The sequence below is a fragment of the Aptenodytes patagonicus genome, chromosome 4, assembly GCF_965638725.1.
Source record: "Aptenodytes patagonicus chromosome 4, bAptPat1.pri.cur, whole genome shotgun sequence".
NCBI lineage: Eukaryota > Metazoa > Chordata > Aves > Sphenisciformes > Spheniscidae > Aptenodytes > Aptenodytes patagonicus.
This window is the reverse complement of record NC_134952.1, coordinates 80579934-80596828: the sequence shown is the minus strand read 5'-3', so window position 1 is coordinate 80596828 and position 16895 is coordinate 80579934. Positions and strand designations below refer to the sequence as shown.

Genomic DNA, 16895 nt, shown 5'->3' with positions numbered 1-16895 from the left:
TTAATTACAGGATTTACCATATATTCTATCTGTTATCTTTAGTGCAAGTTGAAGGGGGGAAGGGGTTGTGTGGTTTTTTCATTTTTTTTAATTTTTTTTTTTAAATCTCATGGAAGTCAGAGTACTACAGTCACAAATGTATTGGGTGTTTGTAATTTAGATGAGAAATGAACACACTTCCTTCCTAACTGATTTAATAATCAAAGGAACTTGATTTTTAATTGTTTGTTTTGATTTGTAAGCCTAAGCATGAAGGAAAGTTGTTTATGACTAGTGATAACGAGTGCTCTCCTGTCAGCCATGTATCAGATAATATAGTAGAAAACTTGCTGCTTCTATTTAATGTTACATCCTTGATTTTGACAAAAGGAACAGTGTTCCCTTTAATAGGTTCCTGCTGGTTTTTTGTTATGGATGATGGTCATTTATAGCAGAATAATGAAGAAAGGAGATCCAGGAAAGCTTATCTTAATTAAAAGTACTGGTTTTAAACATTTAATAGAATGAGAAGTGCTGCTTCTCATGCAAATGTATGAAACTTTAATAGCTACAAGGCTTCTAGTGAGAAGCTTAATGAGCAGTCTTTGGACAGATTTACCATAATTCTGTGCACACTTGCACACATAAGGCTTTCTTAAACTGATTTTTTCATCTGTAGACAATTATATTTCTTCCCCTGTAGCAGTTGCTATTTGCCAAATGCAGAAATACTGTAACAGAGCATCAGTACATAAAGAAGGCAAGGTAGTCTAGCTCAGGGGCGTCCAGTCTTCCTCACCTAAAAGTCACCATGAAATGGCAGAGAACCACCATGCACACATCACGCTTGAAGAGTGGAGGCAGAGGAGGAATTAGGGAGTGCTTCATGGGTGGAAAATGATGTTGCTTTCAGGGTATTACCCCTCTATTGGATGGCTGGGCTGGGCATGCCTTTAAGCTCTAGTGCAGCCTGGCAACGTTGACCTTAGCACCTCCTAGGAGGTTTATTTCCCAGACAACTGGAGGATGGATTAGTAATCAGCCACCATGCTACTATCATCCTGCTGTCAGTCAAGTAATGTACTGACATTGAAGGCACACCTGAATTCATCTCACCATTCATGCTAAATTTGATAAAACTGAGTTTTAATTCTGGTGTCTACTTTGGTTTCTCGTGTCTTACTAGGTATTTGGTTCCACTGTGCCTCAGGGTCCCTAGTTCTCAAAACAAAATTACCATGGGCATTCAGGAATGCCTAAAGAAGCACTTAAATAAGAGTTACACTATTAGAACAGTACAATGTTCAAGTAACACAAGTATTTCCTAAAATAACATCATGGTCATTATAATTTCCTTTTTTCTATGCCTCGTATTTCTAATTATCCGAAGTGAATATTTTTTTATGTGTAGACCTGCAAATTCCCTATAGCTGTCAGAACCACTCAGGACAAAACTTGCTAATAAGATGGGTGGCTTATAAAAGGAAAAACAGCTTCAAACAATTTTTGATCTTAAATTATGTGTCTATGAAATTAGAGAAACCAGTAATGCTGCTATACTACTGGCAAACAATTCCTAGCATCATGCATAAAATTGTATTTAATTTTTATCCGTAGTACAGATGAGACCACTTTTGTTATTTAAGCAGTGTTCCAATTTCCAGGGTATGAGAAGTGGTATACTGGTCTTTCTCTTGTCTGTCCGTGGAAATATGTGAAGAAGGTCTTTGATCTATAGATAGCTCTTGGAAACCTAGCCCCTTAAAATCACTCTGAGACCATTAGGAAGTTCAGCCCAGTCTGTCCAATGTCGTCTTAGAGCCTTCTCTCTTTTACAGTAAACAGTAGTGCGTCCACAGGCTGTTGGAGTTGCATGCTTACATCTAGGTTGCACAGTTTTAAATGCAACATCTGGGGCAAAACAATACTTTGGTCTCTGAGACCACATGTAACAGTTTTAGGATAGCCCGTAACAGACCCTCGAGTGGCTGCACCGATCTGGAAGTATCAGAGTGTACATTGCTCCAGCCAGGCTGCTACCCCATCACGTGGGTATTCAAAGTATCCAAAATGGGCACGCTTTGGCATTCAGTAATGACTTGGAGCCCCAGCTATGTAAGCAGACTGTTGGGAAGAACAGGTAATGAATGTATTCTGTGGGGAGTACTTACTGTAAGAATGCACTGCAACTGCAGCAGCGCAGCAAATACTAACTTGTTTCACCAAACTTTGTGAAAGCATTCTAATAAGGCGAAGAGTTGGGTAACTGAGATCTTGATTTGCACACAGAAAACATAACTGGCTTCCTGTGACCTCCCTTTTTCTTTTCTTGAAGAGGATCTTTGAGGTAAAGTAACAGAAAGGACTGCCTTGTTTTCAAGCCTTTAATCAAAGGCTTTCTCAAGAGCTTAAGTTGCATCCTTAGTAATCGCTATGGAGAGGATGAACAGGGGAATAGGAAGTCATTGTCTATAAATTTTGATGATGGCAACTGAAGTGCTTTCATAGTTCCACAGAAACAACTGGGATATCAGTTGAAGTAAGCAGAAATTTTATTGAGTTTGACCATTTCAGCTTGAAATATTACCAAGAAAAGTCCTTCATGATTTTCATGAAACATGAAAATGAAAAGATGTGCGTCTAGTGCTAGGCAAAGGTAACACTTTCCATTCGAGTAAAAGTATATCTGACTCTTCCTTCTGCTTATTAGTGTGCAAAAGGAAAGGCTCAAGTCCAAAGTTAAAACATTCGCAGCCCACTTGAGCAAATTCTAGCAAATATCCTCAAAACTACAATGCCATTCTGTGCTTTTACTCCCACCCATACTGCAACCTTTTGTAAGAATTAAAGTGAAATAATTGCTGTTGAAATCTTAAAATACTAGACCAGCCTCCTCACTGTGCAAGTTGATGCTTTTCTACTACAGTAACTTCATCAGCAGTGAATTCCTGATGTCAAAATTACTGACGAGGGGATATCATAAGAAGTGAATAGGAGAATTATCAGTAACTATCTGTTTCTGCAAAGATGGGAAAAGACATTTTAAAAAGCTACATAATAGCTTAATACTGAGAATTGCAGAAGACGTTAGACCAAGTAGGTGATTTACAAGGGAGAGTAAGTTGCAAACCAGTTGCTAAACATATGGAAAGGAGCTGAATTTGGCATAGTTTTATTAGATGCCACTGTCAGAGAATTATACCAGTATAACCGCTTAGGCAGTTATTTCTTTGTTAAAGGGAATGGGACCTTTGTTTAGATGGCTGCAAAAGACAATTCTTTATGTACTGTGAGATAACAGAGTAAAGCAGTTGCTCTAGCCTATTTATGAAGAATAAGCAAAACAGCTCGGTCGCGCTAGCATCCAATGTACAGATTTACTTTCCTATTAGACTCAGCAAAATAAATAATAGTGCTTTACCCTAAAATGGGTTTGGAGGGACTAGTTCATCTAGTCACTGCAGTGTTACAGTAAAAATGTCTATCACTGCCAATATCTATCGTTACCAAGAATACTCCAAAATATTACAGTCCCTGTGTTTGATGTTTGCTCGGTTGTCTTCACCATAACCTGAAAGCTGCAGTTTTGTTGGAACAGAAAGCTGTGTTAAAATGTCACAAGTATTGTCTGTATTTTTTCATGGAAATGCTGAAGTTGTGAACATAAATCTCGTGAATGATGACACCCAGAATAATTTCAAGGTACTAGGGTTTTTTTGTTGTTTTATTTGGAGGGAAAGGAGGTTGATTGGTAGGTTGTTTTTGGTTTTTTTTTTTAACCAAAGGCCAACTCTTTGGAACGGTTTTCAGTGGGCTTGAACTGTAATGTTTTTGCCTATACCCAGAACAACAAAATAGTTTGAAAATACACTTCACCATTGAAGAGAGACCTACCTTTTAAAGCAATGTGCAGCAGTGAGGACCCAGCAGCTGCTGATTAGAGTAGCACCACACAAGAGTCTTCCATCACCATGAGAAGATTTCAGTCGGAGTGCAACCTGCCATGGCCAGCCACCCCTACAGAGGACATAAGACGGGTTCAGGGTACAACAATGGAACAGTAAGGTAGCTTGTCAGTTACCCTGAATGTAAATGCTATTTAGTTTCTTTGACTGACGTAGCTTGCAAACTGTGTTATTTCTTGAGTAACACTTGAGAATACCTTTATATTCCTGCAGCATTCAGAATTCTATTTAACAATGGTCAGGATTACTTGACGGATTGTTTGGGCATCCAGCACCCTGAGCACTTCCTCCCGCTGTCAATTATTTTAATTTTCCCTTCTCAGATTGCATTCATTGTGCCAAAAATACATTCTATGGGTTCCTCGCCAAATACCGTCCAAGTCAACAAACCAGAAATTTCCTGTCAACTGGAGAGGGGAAAGAAGGGAATTTCTTGAAAAGCTTAACCCAGCATCCTCTCCTGTCTGCATTAATATCTTTGTCGGTTCTGAGCTGTTTGAAAAGGGAAGCTGGCAAACCAAGAGGTCTAAAGCAACTGGAGAAACCACGAGTAATAGGTTAGCACCTTTTTTCAGCCTGTGATCATCTGTTTTGTATAGTAGATCTGGGATACATATTTGCAGGCCCGTGAAGACAGGATGGATTATTTTTTGCCAGTTTAATAGATTAGCAAAATATGGAATTGGAGAGAAGGAAGAGGGAGAGAGATGCAGCTGTAAGCAACAGCAACACCCAAGAATAAGCAACAGGTAGGCTTAGGTGTTTCTGGCTACTGTCAACTTGAATAGGTATGCTGGAGTACAAGAGCTGCCCAGGATAATTTAGTCCAGTATCCTATCTCAGAGTTGCCAGTGCCAAATGTTTTAAAGTAAGGTGGAGGAATTTACTTCCCATAAAGCATAAAACAATTTAGACATTTTTTAGTTTTGGAAGGTGGGATTTAATATGTCTTTCCAAAATGGGGTAATTTGGACAGCTTTGGGTTTCCTGGTATGTATGTAAGTATCCAGTTCCTTTTTGAACTTTGTCAAGTTCTTTGTCTTAATGACTTCTTGTGACAATGAGTCTTTTTCTGATACTGTTCATATGTTCCTTTTCTTGATTGTGAAGCATTTCTAAGTGCACTACTGGATTTCTCTCACCTTTTTGCTTCATCTAATGTCCCTGTGCTTATTTATTATGAGATCAAGTTCCTTGCTCTGACTTGATTGTGCAATCCATTATTTGTGACCGTTTCGTTTCATCCAGTGTCCTTTGTATACATATTCCGAGACAATAATTCTCAATCTTCTTTTTCTGTACAATGCATTATTTATTATTCCCATTTGTCTCTTTACTAAGGTAAGTAATCCTACTTTGCTCTGTCTGACTGCATTTAAATGTTTTTCTGGGCTCCCTCTTGTTACTGTTCTTTGAAGCTCCTCCACTTAGGCAGTGTCTTTTTTGAAATGGATTCATTGATGCTGTGCATGTATGTTGAAATAGGTTGCACAACGACATGTAATGATAATGTAAGTGTATTTTTTACAATCCCTTTTGTAAGATTCTGTGAATATATTTTTTTTTTTGTGGTTACTCAAGACTGTTAATAAAATAAAGCCTATACTTCCTATCATAGCATTTAGTTGTCGTAGTAGTAGTAGTAGTATTCAGTTAATCTGTTTATATTAACTAAATGTAAACATGTCATTAAAAGCTAAGAACAAAGTGTTAACAAAAAGCCTGGGTTTAGAGCTGTGTCACCATCGAGGCTTATTTTGTGAAGGAAAATCAGGTCTTAGGCTGTGAATAATACCCAGGCCTTTTTCTCAGTATAGGTAGCATTTAAAACCGTGTACTATATTCATAGCTCTCTTCATATAGCTCACATCCTGATATCAAGACATTCTGTGAAAAAAAGTAAAATGGCTATTTTGAAAGTTAGAAATTTAACCCAATCAAGGACTAAACCCATAAGCATTTACATATTCTCAACTAATGCTGCAAGTATTTATCAATGAATATTTTTTTCATTTCCTGCCAAATATTCTTTGAGTATATTTCTGCTTCTACGTCATGACAAGCCAAAAGAAAAACAACCAACAACCCTACAATAAAACCATAAATTAGGGAAACAGCTTAGGGCAAATACATGTCTTAGAAGCTTTATATTCAAAATTACTTGTCTTTACCAAATATTTACCGTAAAGAATTTTTCCCACCAATTATTCGCTTTTGTCGACGATGTAGTAACCTCAATCCACAAACAGAAGCAAGAGAATCTAAACCAGAAAGGGAGATGTAGACAGCATTAAACTCAAAATGCAAAGTAGCCAAACCTCAATGTGAGTTAACTAAAAAAAAAAAAAAAAAAAGTGAAGGCTGAAGTTATCTGTGTTTCATGGAGGTTTTTAACAACCAAATTTTGCTCAGGGAAAATACACTGAATTCTCTCAGGCTTAGTTCTTTTTAGCTGAGGTTTTTTGACTGTAATCACAGAGCAATTTACACGTTTGTGCTCTGCTTCTCAAGTGTACGATTTTTTTATAGGGTTCTTCCTTACTTCATGTAAGTGGAAGCAGAGCTTGGCATACCACATAGGTTGTCTTCAGCTGAGGACTGAGACCTATACCTTGAAAAGTTGAAAGTAGCTGTCTAGGTTTTTGCATTTTCATGTCCCTCGTACAACTTAAGAAAAATGGCTGCCGTCAACTATGGTAGACAAATACCCTGTATCATTTAAATAGTCTTTATGATTCCTTTGTGCAGCTGGCACAGCAATAAGATCACACAGTGTAAGCAGAGAGGATTTCTCACCACTTTTGTTTCTATAATTCTTTTGATATAACTGTTTCCTCTGTGAGGTGGGATTGTTTACATCCGTCTCTTCCTACCGTGACAGTTCCGCATCTGAACCTGTTGGTCTGCCACTCACAACGGGGCTTCACCTTTATTGCTGTTCCCGGGGGCCTTCTTGCTTAGGTGGTCACAGATCACCCCCGCATCCTCACTGTGACGGCAGTTGTGCGTCCCAATGTCCTGCTTAATGCAGTCTGCCAAGGATCTCTCACTTCCTGTACATTTCACGTTATCCACGTAGATGGGGCCTTTGCCCTCCCCAAAATATGCCATTGTCCTTGCTCTAGCTGGACCTCTGGAAACAGAGCATTTTTTTTATTAAACATTTTGAGGCATTATTCTACATTTCACTCAACTGAAAGATTTCAGAGTGAGTAGTGAAAGACATTGAGGTTTTATTCCAAGTCCTGTCACTGATTCACTTGATGACACCTTTTCTTCTCATTGACTCTGTTACTCTGGTAAGTAGAAAAAAAATAAGTGTAACAATTGCTACAGTTCATTAATGTTTAAAAAGTGCTTTTATGTATCTAGTTAGAAGGCACTATGCAAAGTATTTTACGTTGTAACTGCATTGCAAAGATCTATAGAGCAAAATATGTGAAAGCTGCTTTTTCATAATCTCTTTAATCCTTGTATTGAATCAGCATCTGTGAATGCTAAAAATAATTTGTTGTGGTCTGATTCCCTCAGAAAGATGGGCCAGTTAAATACAGTATACTTGCAGTGTAGTAGGAGCTATGATTTACAGATCTGTTAGTTGTTAATAGTTATTAACGTATTCCGTTATCATGCCATTTTTAAAGTGCACCCCACAGCTGAGTTCTAAAACTGTAATGTAATTGGAGAAAGACTGAACCCAGTTCAGTCTCAGCACCCACCTTTTCCTGGGAGGAACCCCGTATGTAGTGCCTCAAGGCACTTTACAAAGAAGGTCAGTATGATAATCCTATGCTTGTGTAAGTATCAAACCTAAGTAGTTAAATGTCGGATTTAGGACATTTTACTAGGGTTTGAAGTCCTGATCCTTATAGCTTGTATGTAGTGCCATGCAGCTTCAGCAATGACTGCAGTGTCAGTTGTGTGAATGACCTCTTTTGAATGATGAACTTTTTTCCCAAATGAGGGAGTGGATGAACAAACACAATAAAAAAACAACACGAATTGTTGTTTTACAACATGAGATGTTGTAAGCATCTCCTTTGGTAACTTTTGTGATAGATTATTACTTTTAATTACCTAGGATAATGCTTCTTAATATATAAATAGAAGTTTTGTTGTATACGGTTTAAGAGTCAGAAAGAATTAAGAGTGGGAGACCACCCAACCGGCTCTACAGAGAAGTGGGGCAGGAAGCCACAGCCACCTCTAGGTGTGTCTGAACTACAAGTTTACATATCAGTTAAGAGCAATTAACTGATGTTTTATTGTGATAAGAATATACGGCATTCTAGGTAACTAAAATGTTGCACTGTATCATAGGTTTCCATTTTAAAGGATATGTTATAATTGCATATTGTAAAGGACAGTACTTCTATGTATACAAAAGGTTAACTGCATGAACAATGAAATGTTGGAGTAGAGAAAGAGAGTTTAACAACAAAAATGTACTAGGCAAGAAAGTATTTCCTTTTCCACCTCTTTTTATACCTCTTTTAATACCTGCAGTGTTGGGGAAGATAGGTGAGAATGGCATAAAGAGTTTATGTCCCTTCATCAGCTAGGGATTCTCTGTTGGGGAGGAATTTTGATTTGTCATACCATTTTCAAAGCTTCGTCATACTAGAAGTGTGACTGGATCAAACTCAATCAAGCCCTCAGTTGCCCATATCCATATAATTGACACACAAATGTAATACAAACAAGCTTCCTCCTTTTTCAAACTTGCACATAGAAAGCCTTGCCTGTTTGGATTTTTCTACTAGGTACTGAAGGGTAGGCGGGCAGGTTTTCAAAGTAGGGAATGTTGGTTAGAATGCATGAATTGTAAAAAGCCAGGAAACAGAAGTATGTAAAACTTTTGACAGAGGTGATACCACAAGGTCAACTGTCCTTACACATTTTTAATTATTTCCATGGTAGCATGTACTTACCAGATAATCCAAAGCCTTAACTGACTTTGGAACCAGTATAGGACAATCTTTGCCTAATGAGTTTAGTATGATTAAACTTGTCAGTCACAAGCAATGTGTCTCTTCTTGCTCCAACTATTTTTCTCTTGTGAATGATAATCTGATTACAGATAACTACAAAAAAATGTCCAACTCTCCAATACCTGTGGGCAGCTGATGTGTCCATGTATGCTATTACAAAATAGTGAGGCAGTACAGGCACTCGTTGCAAATTCTTACCTAGTTTTGGTATCTCTATGTCAAACAACAAAGTTTCTGCTTTAGGGCATTGCTCTAAAGATCCTCAGGATAGTGGAAAAAAAAACCCACAACACTGTTGTGAATCACGACAGTATTCTTAGCCTTTCCCAGAGAAGTATTTATTGCAGTTTAGGATAGAATTGTCTCTGCAGACTTACCGGCTACTTAAGGGCACTGCCTCCGTTGGCTTACCAGATAAATCTCAAAGAATACTCTGACATCTATGAGGTCACACATGTAAATATTTTAGGTGAAAGAGATGTAGAGAGACAAAGATGAGGGAGGGAATTTAGTGAGTATGGATTGCAATCATGGATTGACATGAACAGAATCATGGGACTTGGACTGCAGAGACTCTTCATACCATTATATGAAAGCTATCCATCTCTTACTGTGCGTCAGTAATCTCTCAGTTTGCTGGTAATTGCTATGAAAGGTGTGTCCATACCCACTCTTAACAAAAAAACCCCACTGTTTAAATAGAACATCTACCAGGAAACAAATGTAAAAATTGTGATGTTCTAGAGCAAGGAGTGCAGCTTAATAGAGAAAATTATTTCATATAATTGGGAGATCTCTAAATGTAGAATTGTTAAGTCTTATGTGTTTGTTACATGCTGGAATGTGCTCTTACAACTGGTTTTAGTCCACCCTCAACAAAGGTGTATGTGTCCCTTAATTGCTGCTTTCTAAGCCAGCTATTTATGCACAGATAACTATCAGAGAAACAACCTTTTTGCTTGCTCAGATCTGTCCCTAGAGAGAAGGGTGGCTTCAGGTCTTATCCCCTAGCTTTTCTCAGACACAAGGCCATACACAATAACATGCTGAGCTCTTCAGATGCAGTATTACCATTATTCATATTACTGTTAATCAGGAAAGCCAGTTGGTTAGTATAGATGGCCAGCTACCCTAGAACTTTTTATTTTCCTGTAGTAGATAATTTTTGGAGCACTAATGACAGGATATTTGTTCATTTGGGGGGGGGGGGGTATGTGTGCATGTGCATTATTATAAGCCTGTCCTAAATGAAAGGGGTCCAATTTTACTGGGCCGCTTAATTCACTAAAATGCAAAAGCTTCTAAAACTGTCTTTTGCTCTTTACTCATTCTATCAAAATACTTTTGTATGTTAAACCCAATCACATAGTAGATAGCACTTCAGAAAAGGTGTGTGTTCTCTTAGTGTTTATCTTGCTACAAATATACTTTGATTAGGGTGCTATTCATTACTTTTGTGTTTTCATGACTGGTTTTAGCCAATTAGTAGGGCTGTTTTCGAATGTTCTTTATATTATGTTTTTCTAACATTAATCCTGGATTTGACAAACTGGCTTAATGAGACATCTTTAAAACTAGTATTGCTTTGAACGTAGTGATCTTGCCAGCTCGGGGATTTTCTTATTTCCGTCTCAGAATGAACCCTAGTAAATGGCTGAGAATGTTGCAAAGCAGGATTTCGTCAAATAAACGTACAGATAAGCACTGACAATATGAATAATATATACAGGAAAAACTCAGTACATTTTCTCAGTGTCTACCTTTTGCTTACACAAGTCTTCCTTTTTAAGGCAGTCTTTTCTCCCATTTGTGATAATAAATGTGTAATTTTTTTTTCCCAAGGAATGTAATTCCCCAGTAGGAAAGACTTGAGAATTAAACATAGCCTTGTAAAGGGAGTTGAAGGATACTGCTTAGTTCTGTGATCAGTCCTAATGAAAACTGATGTCAACTTCAGTATTAGGTGCCTTTTTAATTCCTCCCAGGAGAAGGTCATAATGTGTTTATTTCTAAAGAAACAACATTTATCAACCCTCAAGCTCAGGTGCATGAACCCAGAAGCCCCAGCCTTGCTTTGGAACAGTCAAGTCACCACTGCATATAATTTGAACTTTAGCAAAAAGATCTGTGCATGAACTCCTAGGCCCAAAAGCAATTCCAGCTCATCACTGCACATAACGGCATAGTCAGGTTTGTGGAATGCAACTGTCTAGACATAGGGTCACCAAGATCCAGCATTTCCGACAAGCTCTCCCAATTTCTAGAACCTAATTTTAGATTTCTAAAATGTGTCTATCCCTAGTCTTTCAGGAAACATGCTCTGTTGTGTCCTATAATCTTAACCCCCCATTCTGACATGACACAAATTGAGAATCCAGCCAACTGTCTGTCCTTGCAGAGATTTAAAAACAGAAGGTGGGGATAAGTGGTTGAGTTTGATCATCTGAGGGAGACATATACAAGGCCAGAGAGGCTGAGGATGAAGCAGACTAAATGAATGATTCAGTGGGAGATAATACAAGTCAAGTTTTGTAGTTTTGAAGCCATAGTCGTCTATTACTTACAAATAGGCTTTGTTAAACGAATACCAGACAATTTTAAAAAGGCATATATTATGTGTTCAGACATAATTTGATGATACTCAGTTGCACAAACATTACGTTGTTAGATACAGTGAACGGATGACGTGGTTTGTATTTCTTAAGCTCAGATTTCTTTACAGATACACTCAGAGAAGACATTTCACTAGTTTCCTGTTGTATTTCACTAGTGTTCTGGATATTTTTCAGCTCATATTAGTTCTGCTATTTATAAGTGTACTCTATTGTTGTTATATCTTTACTGCTCTTAGGTATTGCCAGAAGAAAATTGCTTATGAGTGATCTAAGCCTGATTAAGTGACTTAGTTCAAAAGTGACACATATACATTGCAGTGGTTTTAATTAGAGGGTGTTTTTGTCCTGTCAGGTCTATTCCTATATTAAATGAAGCTTATTCAAATTACTGTCATGCAGGCCAAAGCCATAATCGTTTGTATAACAGTTTTATCGAATCTCTAAGCTACATCAAGTCAAGCCAGATCAGTAGATGAAGGAAAAAAACCCCATGAAACTAGGAATTCAGTAGCTGGTGTGCCTGCATCTGAATCTGCAGAAGTCATATCCACACCTTGTGACAGTGGACACTGACCTGTTGCTATATGTCATGAAAAATTTTAACGGTTATGTTAGAACCTATAAGGCTTTCAAAGTCATCATTAAGGTTCACAAAAGATAAATACTAACAATATGCAAAATTACACCTTTCAATGAAAACAGATCAAGAGCTTTTTGAAACAATGCAACCGTTACCCCTGAAATCTTAGCCAAATTCCAGAAAATTTCAGTAAACTGTGGTAAACCAAGTCTAGGTTCTGAATATTTGCATTTTCTTTGCTAATGTAATGAAAAAGGCATTTTAAATTCCCCAAGGTTTTTCTATGTATACTGTTACATCAAATCACTAAAGCACTAGAATTTAGGTTCCTTAAGTTTTTCTGTGTTGACTAAAGATGACTCAATTTAAAAATTGTTATATGAATGAAAATCATCACTTAAGTATGGTGAAACACAGTTCTCACACAAAATCAGAAACAAAACAGAGAATCTGCATACTTCACAGAATATGTAATCATCTGTGCTATTCTAGATGTTAATATTAGTTTCCCTCATCTTTTCCAAATCCTAAATTTCACTCTAACTTTTAAAAAATGTTTAGAAAAGATGAAAGAAGTAAATTAAGAACAGTTCGAGTGGCAAAGAGCACAGAGCAGATACACTAAATCAAATTCTCTTCTCAGTTACATTAGTGCAACTAAGTGTAAAAAAAAAAATATTAAAAGCAGTGTAATATGTTTATATCATATAGACATGTAGCACCATAAGTGACAAATAAAATATAGTATTTAGTTAATAGCTTAGTAATTTGGAATATTTAAATTCTAAAAAAAAATTTAATAGCTAGCATCGACTTGCATTTCTGTTGCCAATCAGACTGTGATATGCCTTTGAATATTAAGATTCCTTTTCTCAATTATGCTAGTTAATGAATACTCCTTTTGAAGACATAGCCTTACTACTTCTTACACGAATAGTATAAATACACTTTTCTAAAAGAATGCCAAACCAACAATTTTTAAAAGGCATATATTATGTTATCAGACACATGTTGGTGATGCTCAGTTGCAGAAACTTAACATTTTTAGATACAGCAAACAGGTAACTTGAGAAACAGCTTAATGAGTTTGCTTACTTGTAGCCAAGCTGTCGACAGACCACAGCTGCGTCCTTATCAGACCATCCATCATCACAAATTGTGCCCCACTGGCCATTGATAAAAATCTCTACACGTCCTTCCTTCTTATTTTCACCATCCATCAGCCTGATGGGAGGACCTGGGAATAAATTACTGCTGTCAACTCACAACAACAGAAGCCAGAACTAGTACTTTAAGTCATTTTCATCGCGTTCAGTATATAGGGTCAACCGATGTTTATGTTCGACAAGCCTATTATCAGCTGTTAAAGTAGTCATATTTTTCCTGGCTGGCAAAAGGAAGCAGTTTGTACAAATTACAAGACAAATATGAAATACTACTGTATTTTGAACTTCAGAATTCATCTGGTTCCTTCATTTCATCCAAATATGTGACATAGGTCAGAATTTGACCACAATGAGCACAGAACAATTCTCCCCCTAAAGGCAGAAAACACCCGAGATCTCTTTGATATGATACCTGTGCAAGCTGGACATGTTTTCCTTGCAGAAACTTTATTGGTGAATTTAACTATGTCTCAATTCATAAATCCATTCTCAAACTGGTTGCTACCACTCCTCTTAACCACTATCTCAGCAAAAAAGTGCAGCATTGTGTTGAACTTCAGTTATTACTTACCATTATGCGTGCTGTTCTATAGCGTATTTTGTGTGATAGCATGATGTTCTACAGCGTGTTATTCTAGACTAATGCATGATTATTTTTCTAGCAATTTGAATTGCTTATTCAGATATGTTCATAATACAAAATCTCACGTGGATTAGTCACACTTAATTAATCACGGTTCGTTCAGTGCTTGGCCTGTAGTTAAATTTTGAATCATTACGCAAAGTACATATTTGATTCTCACGTTAAAACTCCTTTATAGCATGCAAGCAATGCAAGCAGCCTTAAAACAGTTACGAATTCCTCTGAGGCCTCTTTATAATGTTTAAGTGAGAATCGCCTTCTAAGTCTTTTAGTATGTCGTACTTTGTAATCCTTAATACACTAATGAGAGTTTCTTTTTAGAATAATTGGAAAGACTGTTTCTCATTCTTCTAACCTGTTCTTAATCTTTTCTAAATCTGTAAGGATGAGAAATTACTTAATTATGCTCTTAAATAAAGCAGTATTTAGATACATTTGCATTTGATATTTAATTCAGATTAATTTAGGGTATGAATAACTTTTGTATACCAAACCTTACTCTGGATCAGAGCTAGTTAAAACTGGCCAAGTTCATTAATTAAAAGAGGAAAGATTTGAAAACAAAATTAAAGTCTGTTTGCTTCAAATGTCATTTAAAGCATATGGTTTATACTGGAGTTCATACTGTCTGGACAGTTACATGAATTAACTTCACCAACTTTCTGTTTAGCTACATTGTCATGAGCTTAACATACTAAGCAAATGTTGTTGTAGTTATTGTAGTGTATTCTATCTCATTGTTAGTGTTCCTTAATGTCTGTATTTCCTCAAGTCATATCATCTACTAGATTCTCATATTTTTCCACTGAATTCATTCTTACCAGGAGAAAAAAAAAAGGCTTTTTCAAATGCGGGGAAGTAAATGGTAACAATAGAGTCTTTGTCCACTTTCCAATCAGAAACCTTGTAGGAAATGTCAGATACACTGTCTTCATTTTCTTGTTGAAATTATGTGTTGTTCTGGAAGAATATGATTTAGGTGAAAATTATATTACCCAGCTAGAGGCATGGGATATTAATGATACACTATAGCTATTTTATTGTTATCTTCTTGTGTTTTAGAAAAAAAATATATATTTATGAGCACAAAATTAATATAACTTGCTGGTAATGGGGGATGTGAAAATGTTACCATATGGATGCATTTAACTGAACCAGACCTCCTTCAGCTAAGATTATATTTTATAGGAATTTGAGCGAAGCAGCACAGATGGTTTGCATCTGTAAAGACAGCAGTCATGATTTGAATTCCTGTTATTTTTGGTCTGAGAAAATTCTTTCTACCAAATATGATTTGACATCATCTACACATAATGGAACAGTACTGCACCATAAAACATTCATTGGCTTGTGAGAGGTCAAAAGGCTATAAAGAAAAAGACTGTAAGGAGGGAGAGACTAGAAAAGTACATGTGGAAGTGCTGACTGTTGTTACAACGGGTAGCAATGTCATGCAGTGAATCCATGTCTTAGTTTGCAGGCTAGACCTTCAGTCTATAATTTCCAGAGAACTTCAGGCACCCAGGCATACAAATCTATTACATTTCAGTAGAAGCTGTGAATCTAACTCCACTAGTTATAATTCTAATTTCAAAATCGACTAAAATATACTTGGGTAGATAAAGAATATCGGCAACAATTTCGTAAAAGGCTACCTACTGACAAGCTACAAGCTTTGTATGTAGCAAATTTTAAAAATGAAACTTTCTCAGAATTGCTGAGCAACCCATTGTTCCCCTGTAATTTTTACTGTGCATATCTGATAGCCAGAATTCTTGTTTAATTATCTACATGTGGATTTAGGAATCTTTGGAATTCATTTATATATATTTTTGTTCTACAGTGCCGCTATGTAATTAGTATTTTTCTCTCCTTTTATTATCTGTCTTTTTATTCTTTTTTCATGCAAGTTTGTAGGCTTTTTGACATTGGAACTGGCTCTTTGATCTGTGTTTGTAGTATCACTCTGTCCTGGTCAGCAAGCGGGGCCCATTCACGCAGGCACAATATAAATGATAGGCAATAGTAACAAAAAAATAATTTCATGCTTCTCGCCCTTCCTTCTTGCTGTCTCTGAAATTCCCTTCTTTCTCCATATCTCTTTTTTCGGATTGTCTGAATGTAAGGCCATAGGAGGATATACTATTGATTTATATTCCTCGGTGCTCGGGTACGTCTCCAACTTTTGATAGCATGAGACAGTTACTTAGGACTTGGAGAGTGCTGAGTGAAATGCAGTATACCATTAGGAAGTGCTGAATAGGTGTAAAGTCTGGTGAAGGTTGAGAGAACAGGATCTCTGGAATCTGACTTTGTTACCTTACAAATTTGTGTTGATCTTTACTGTTCTGGCTGTTTATGTTCCTTTAAGCAAAGCTTGATTACTTCCTATGATCTTCAGGAGAAAAGTGAGCTTTTTTCCCTTCCTGTTCCTTCTTTGCACACATCTGCCAAATATTAAGATTTTGAGCATCCTTAAGTATACTATACTTTGCTCAGATCTGCACCCACCGCAATACTCATACTGTGACTTTACCAAAGAGATGCCTTACCAAGTGAGAGTTTATGGCTGTCGTTATCTGGATGACAAATGAGTCTGACATCCTCCTGATGGTTGCAGTTGTGGTTTCCCCACTCTCTCCTTGAGCATTGCAGAAGGTTTGTCTCCTTCCCTGAGCAGCTGACATCATCCAACCAGATGGGCCCAGAGCTTCCTTCTGAGTAGCTCTCAGGCACGCTTTTTCCATACCTGCATAACACATACATACACATAACATTTGGTCCGCAGTGGTCAGAGGGCATGTTATACTTAAGCACTAGAAAGGAAGGCAATTATTTCAGGTTTCTCAAGTAGTAACAGTAAACAGCGTTAACCATGACAGAGCAGGTTCAGTTAGCATTAAATTCAGTGAGAGCACCATATGCTGCTTCTTCAGTAATGTTTTTTTTTAAGGAA

The 16895-nt window shown here is 37.0% G+C and overlaps 1 protein-coding gene and 1 long non-coding RNA gene across 4 annotated transcripts in view; one reads left to right on the top strand and one right to left on the bottom strand.

Moving 5' to 3' along the window:
• Positions 1–16895, bottom strand: part of PRSS12 (serine protease 12) — a 46654-nt gene that overhangs the window by 9508 nt on the left and 20251 nt on the right. Inside the window, exons 7-11 of the mRNA XM_076337309.1 lie at positions 16492–16688; positions 13226–13367; positions 6872–7077; positions 6127–6205; positions 3874–3996 (exon numbers count right to left, since the gene is read on the bottom strand). Coding sequence (XP_076193424.1) covers positions 3874–3996; positions 6127–6205; positions 6872–7077; positions 13226–13367; positions 16492–16688 — 747 coding nt within the window. The remainder of the gene's footprint in view (positions 1–3873; positions 3997–6126; positions 6206–6871; positions 7078–13225; positions 13368–16491; positions 16689–16895) is intronic.
• LOC143159852 (uncharacterized) overlaps positions 1–16895 on the top strand; it is a 49169-nt gene that overhangs the window by 15130 nt on the left and 17144 nt on the right. The gene's annotated exons all lie outside the window — the stretch shown is intronic.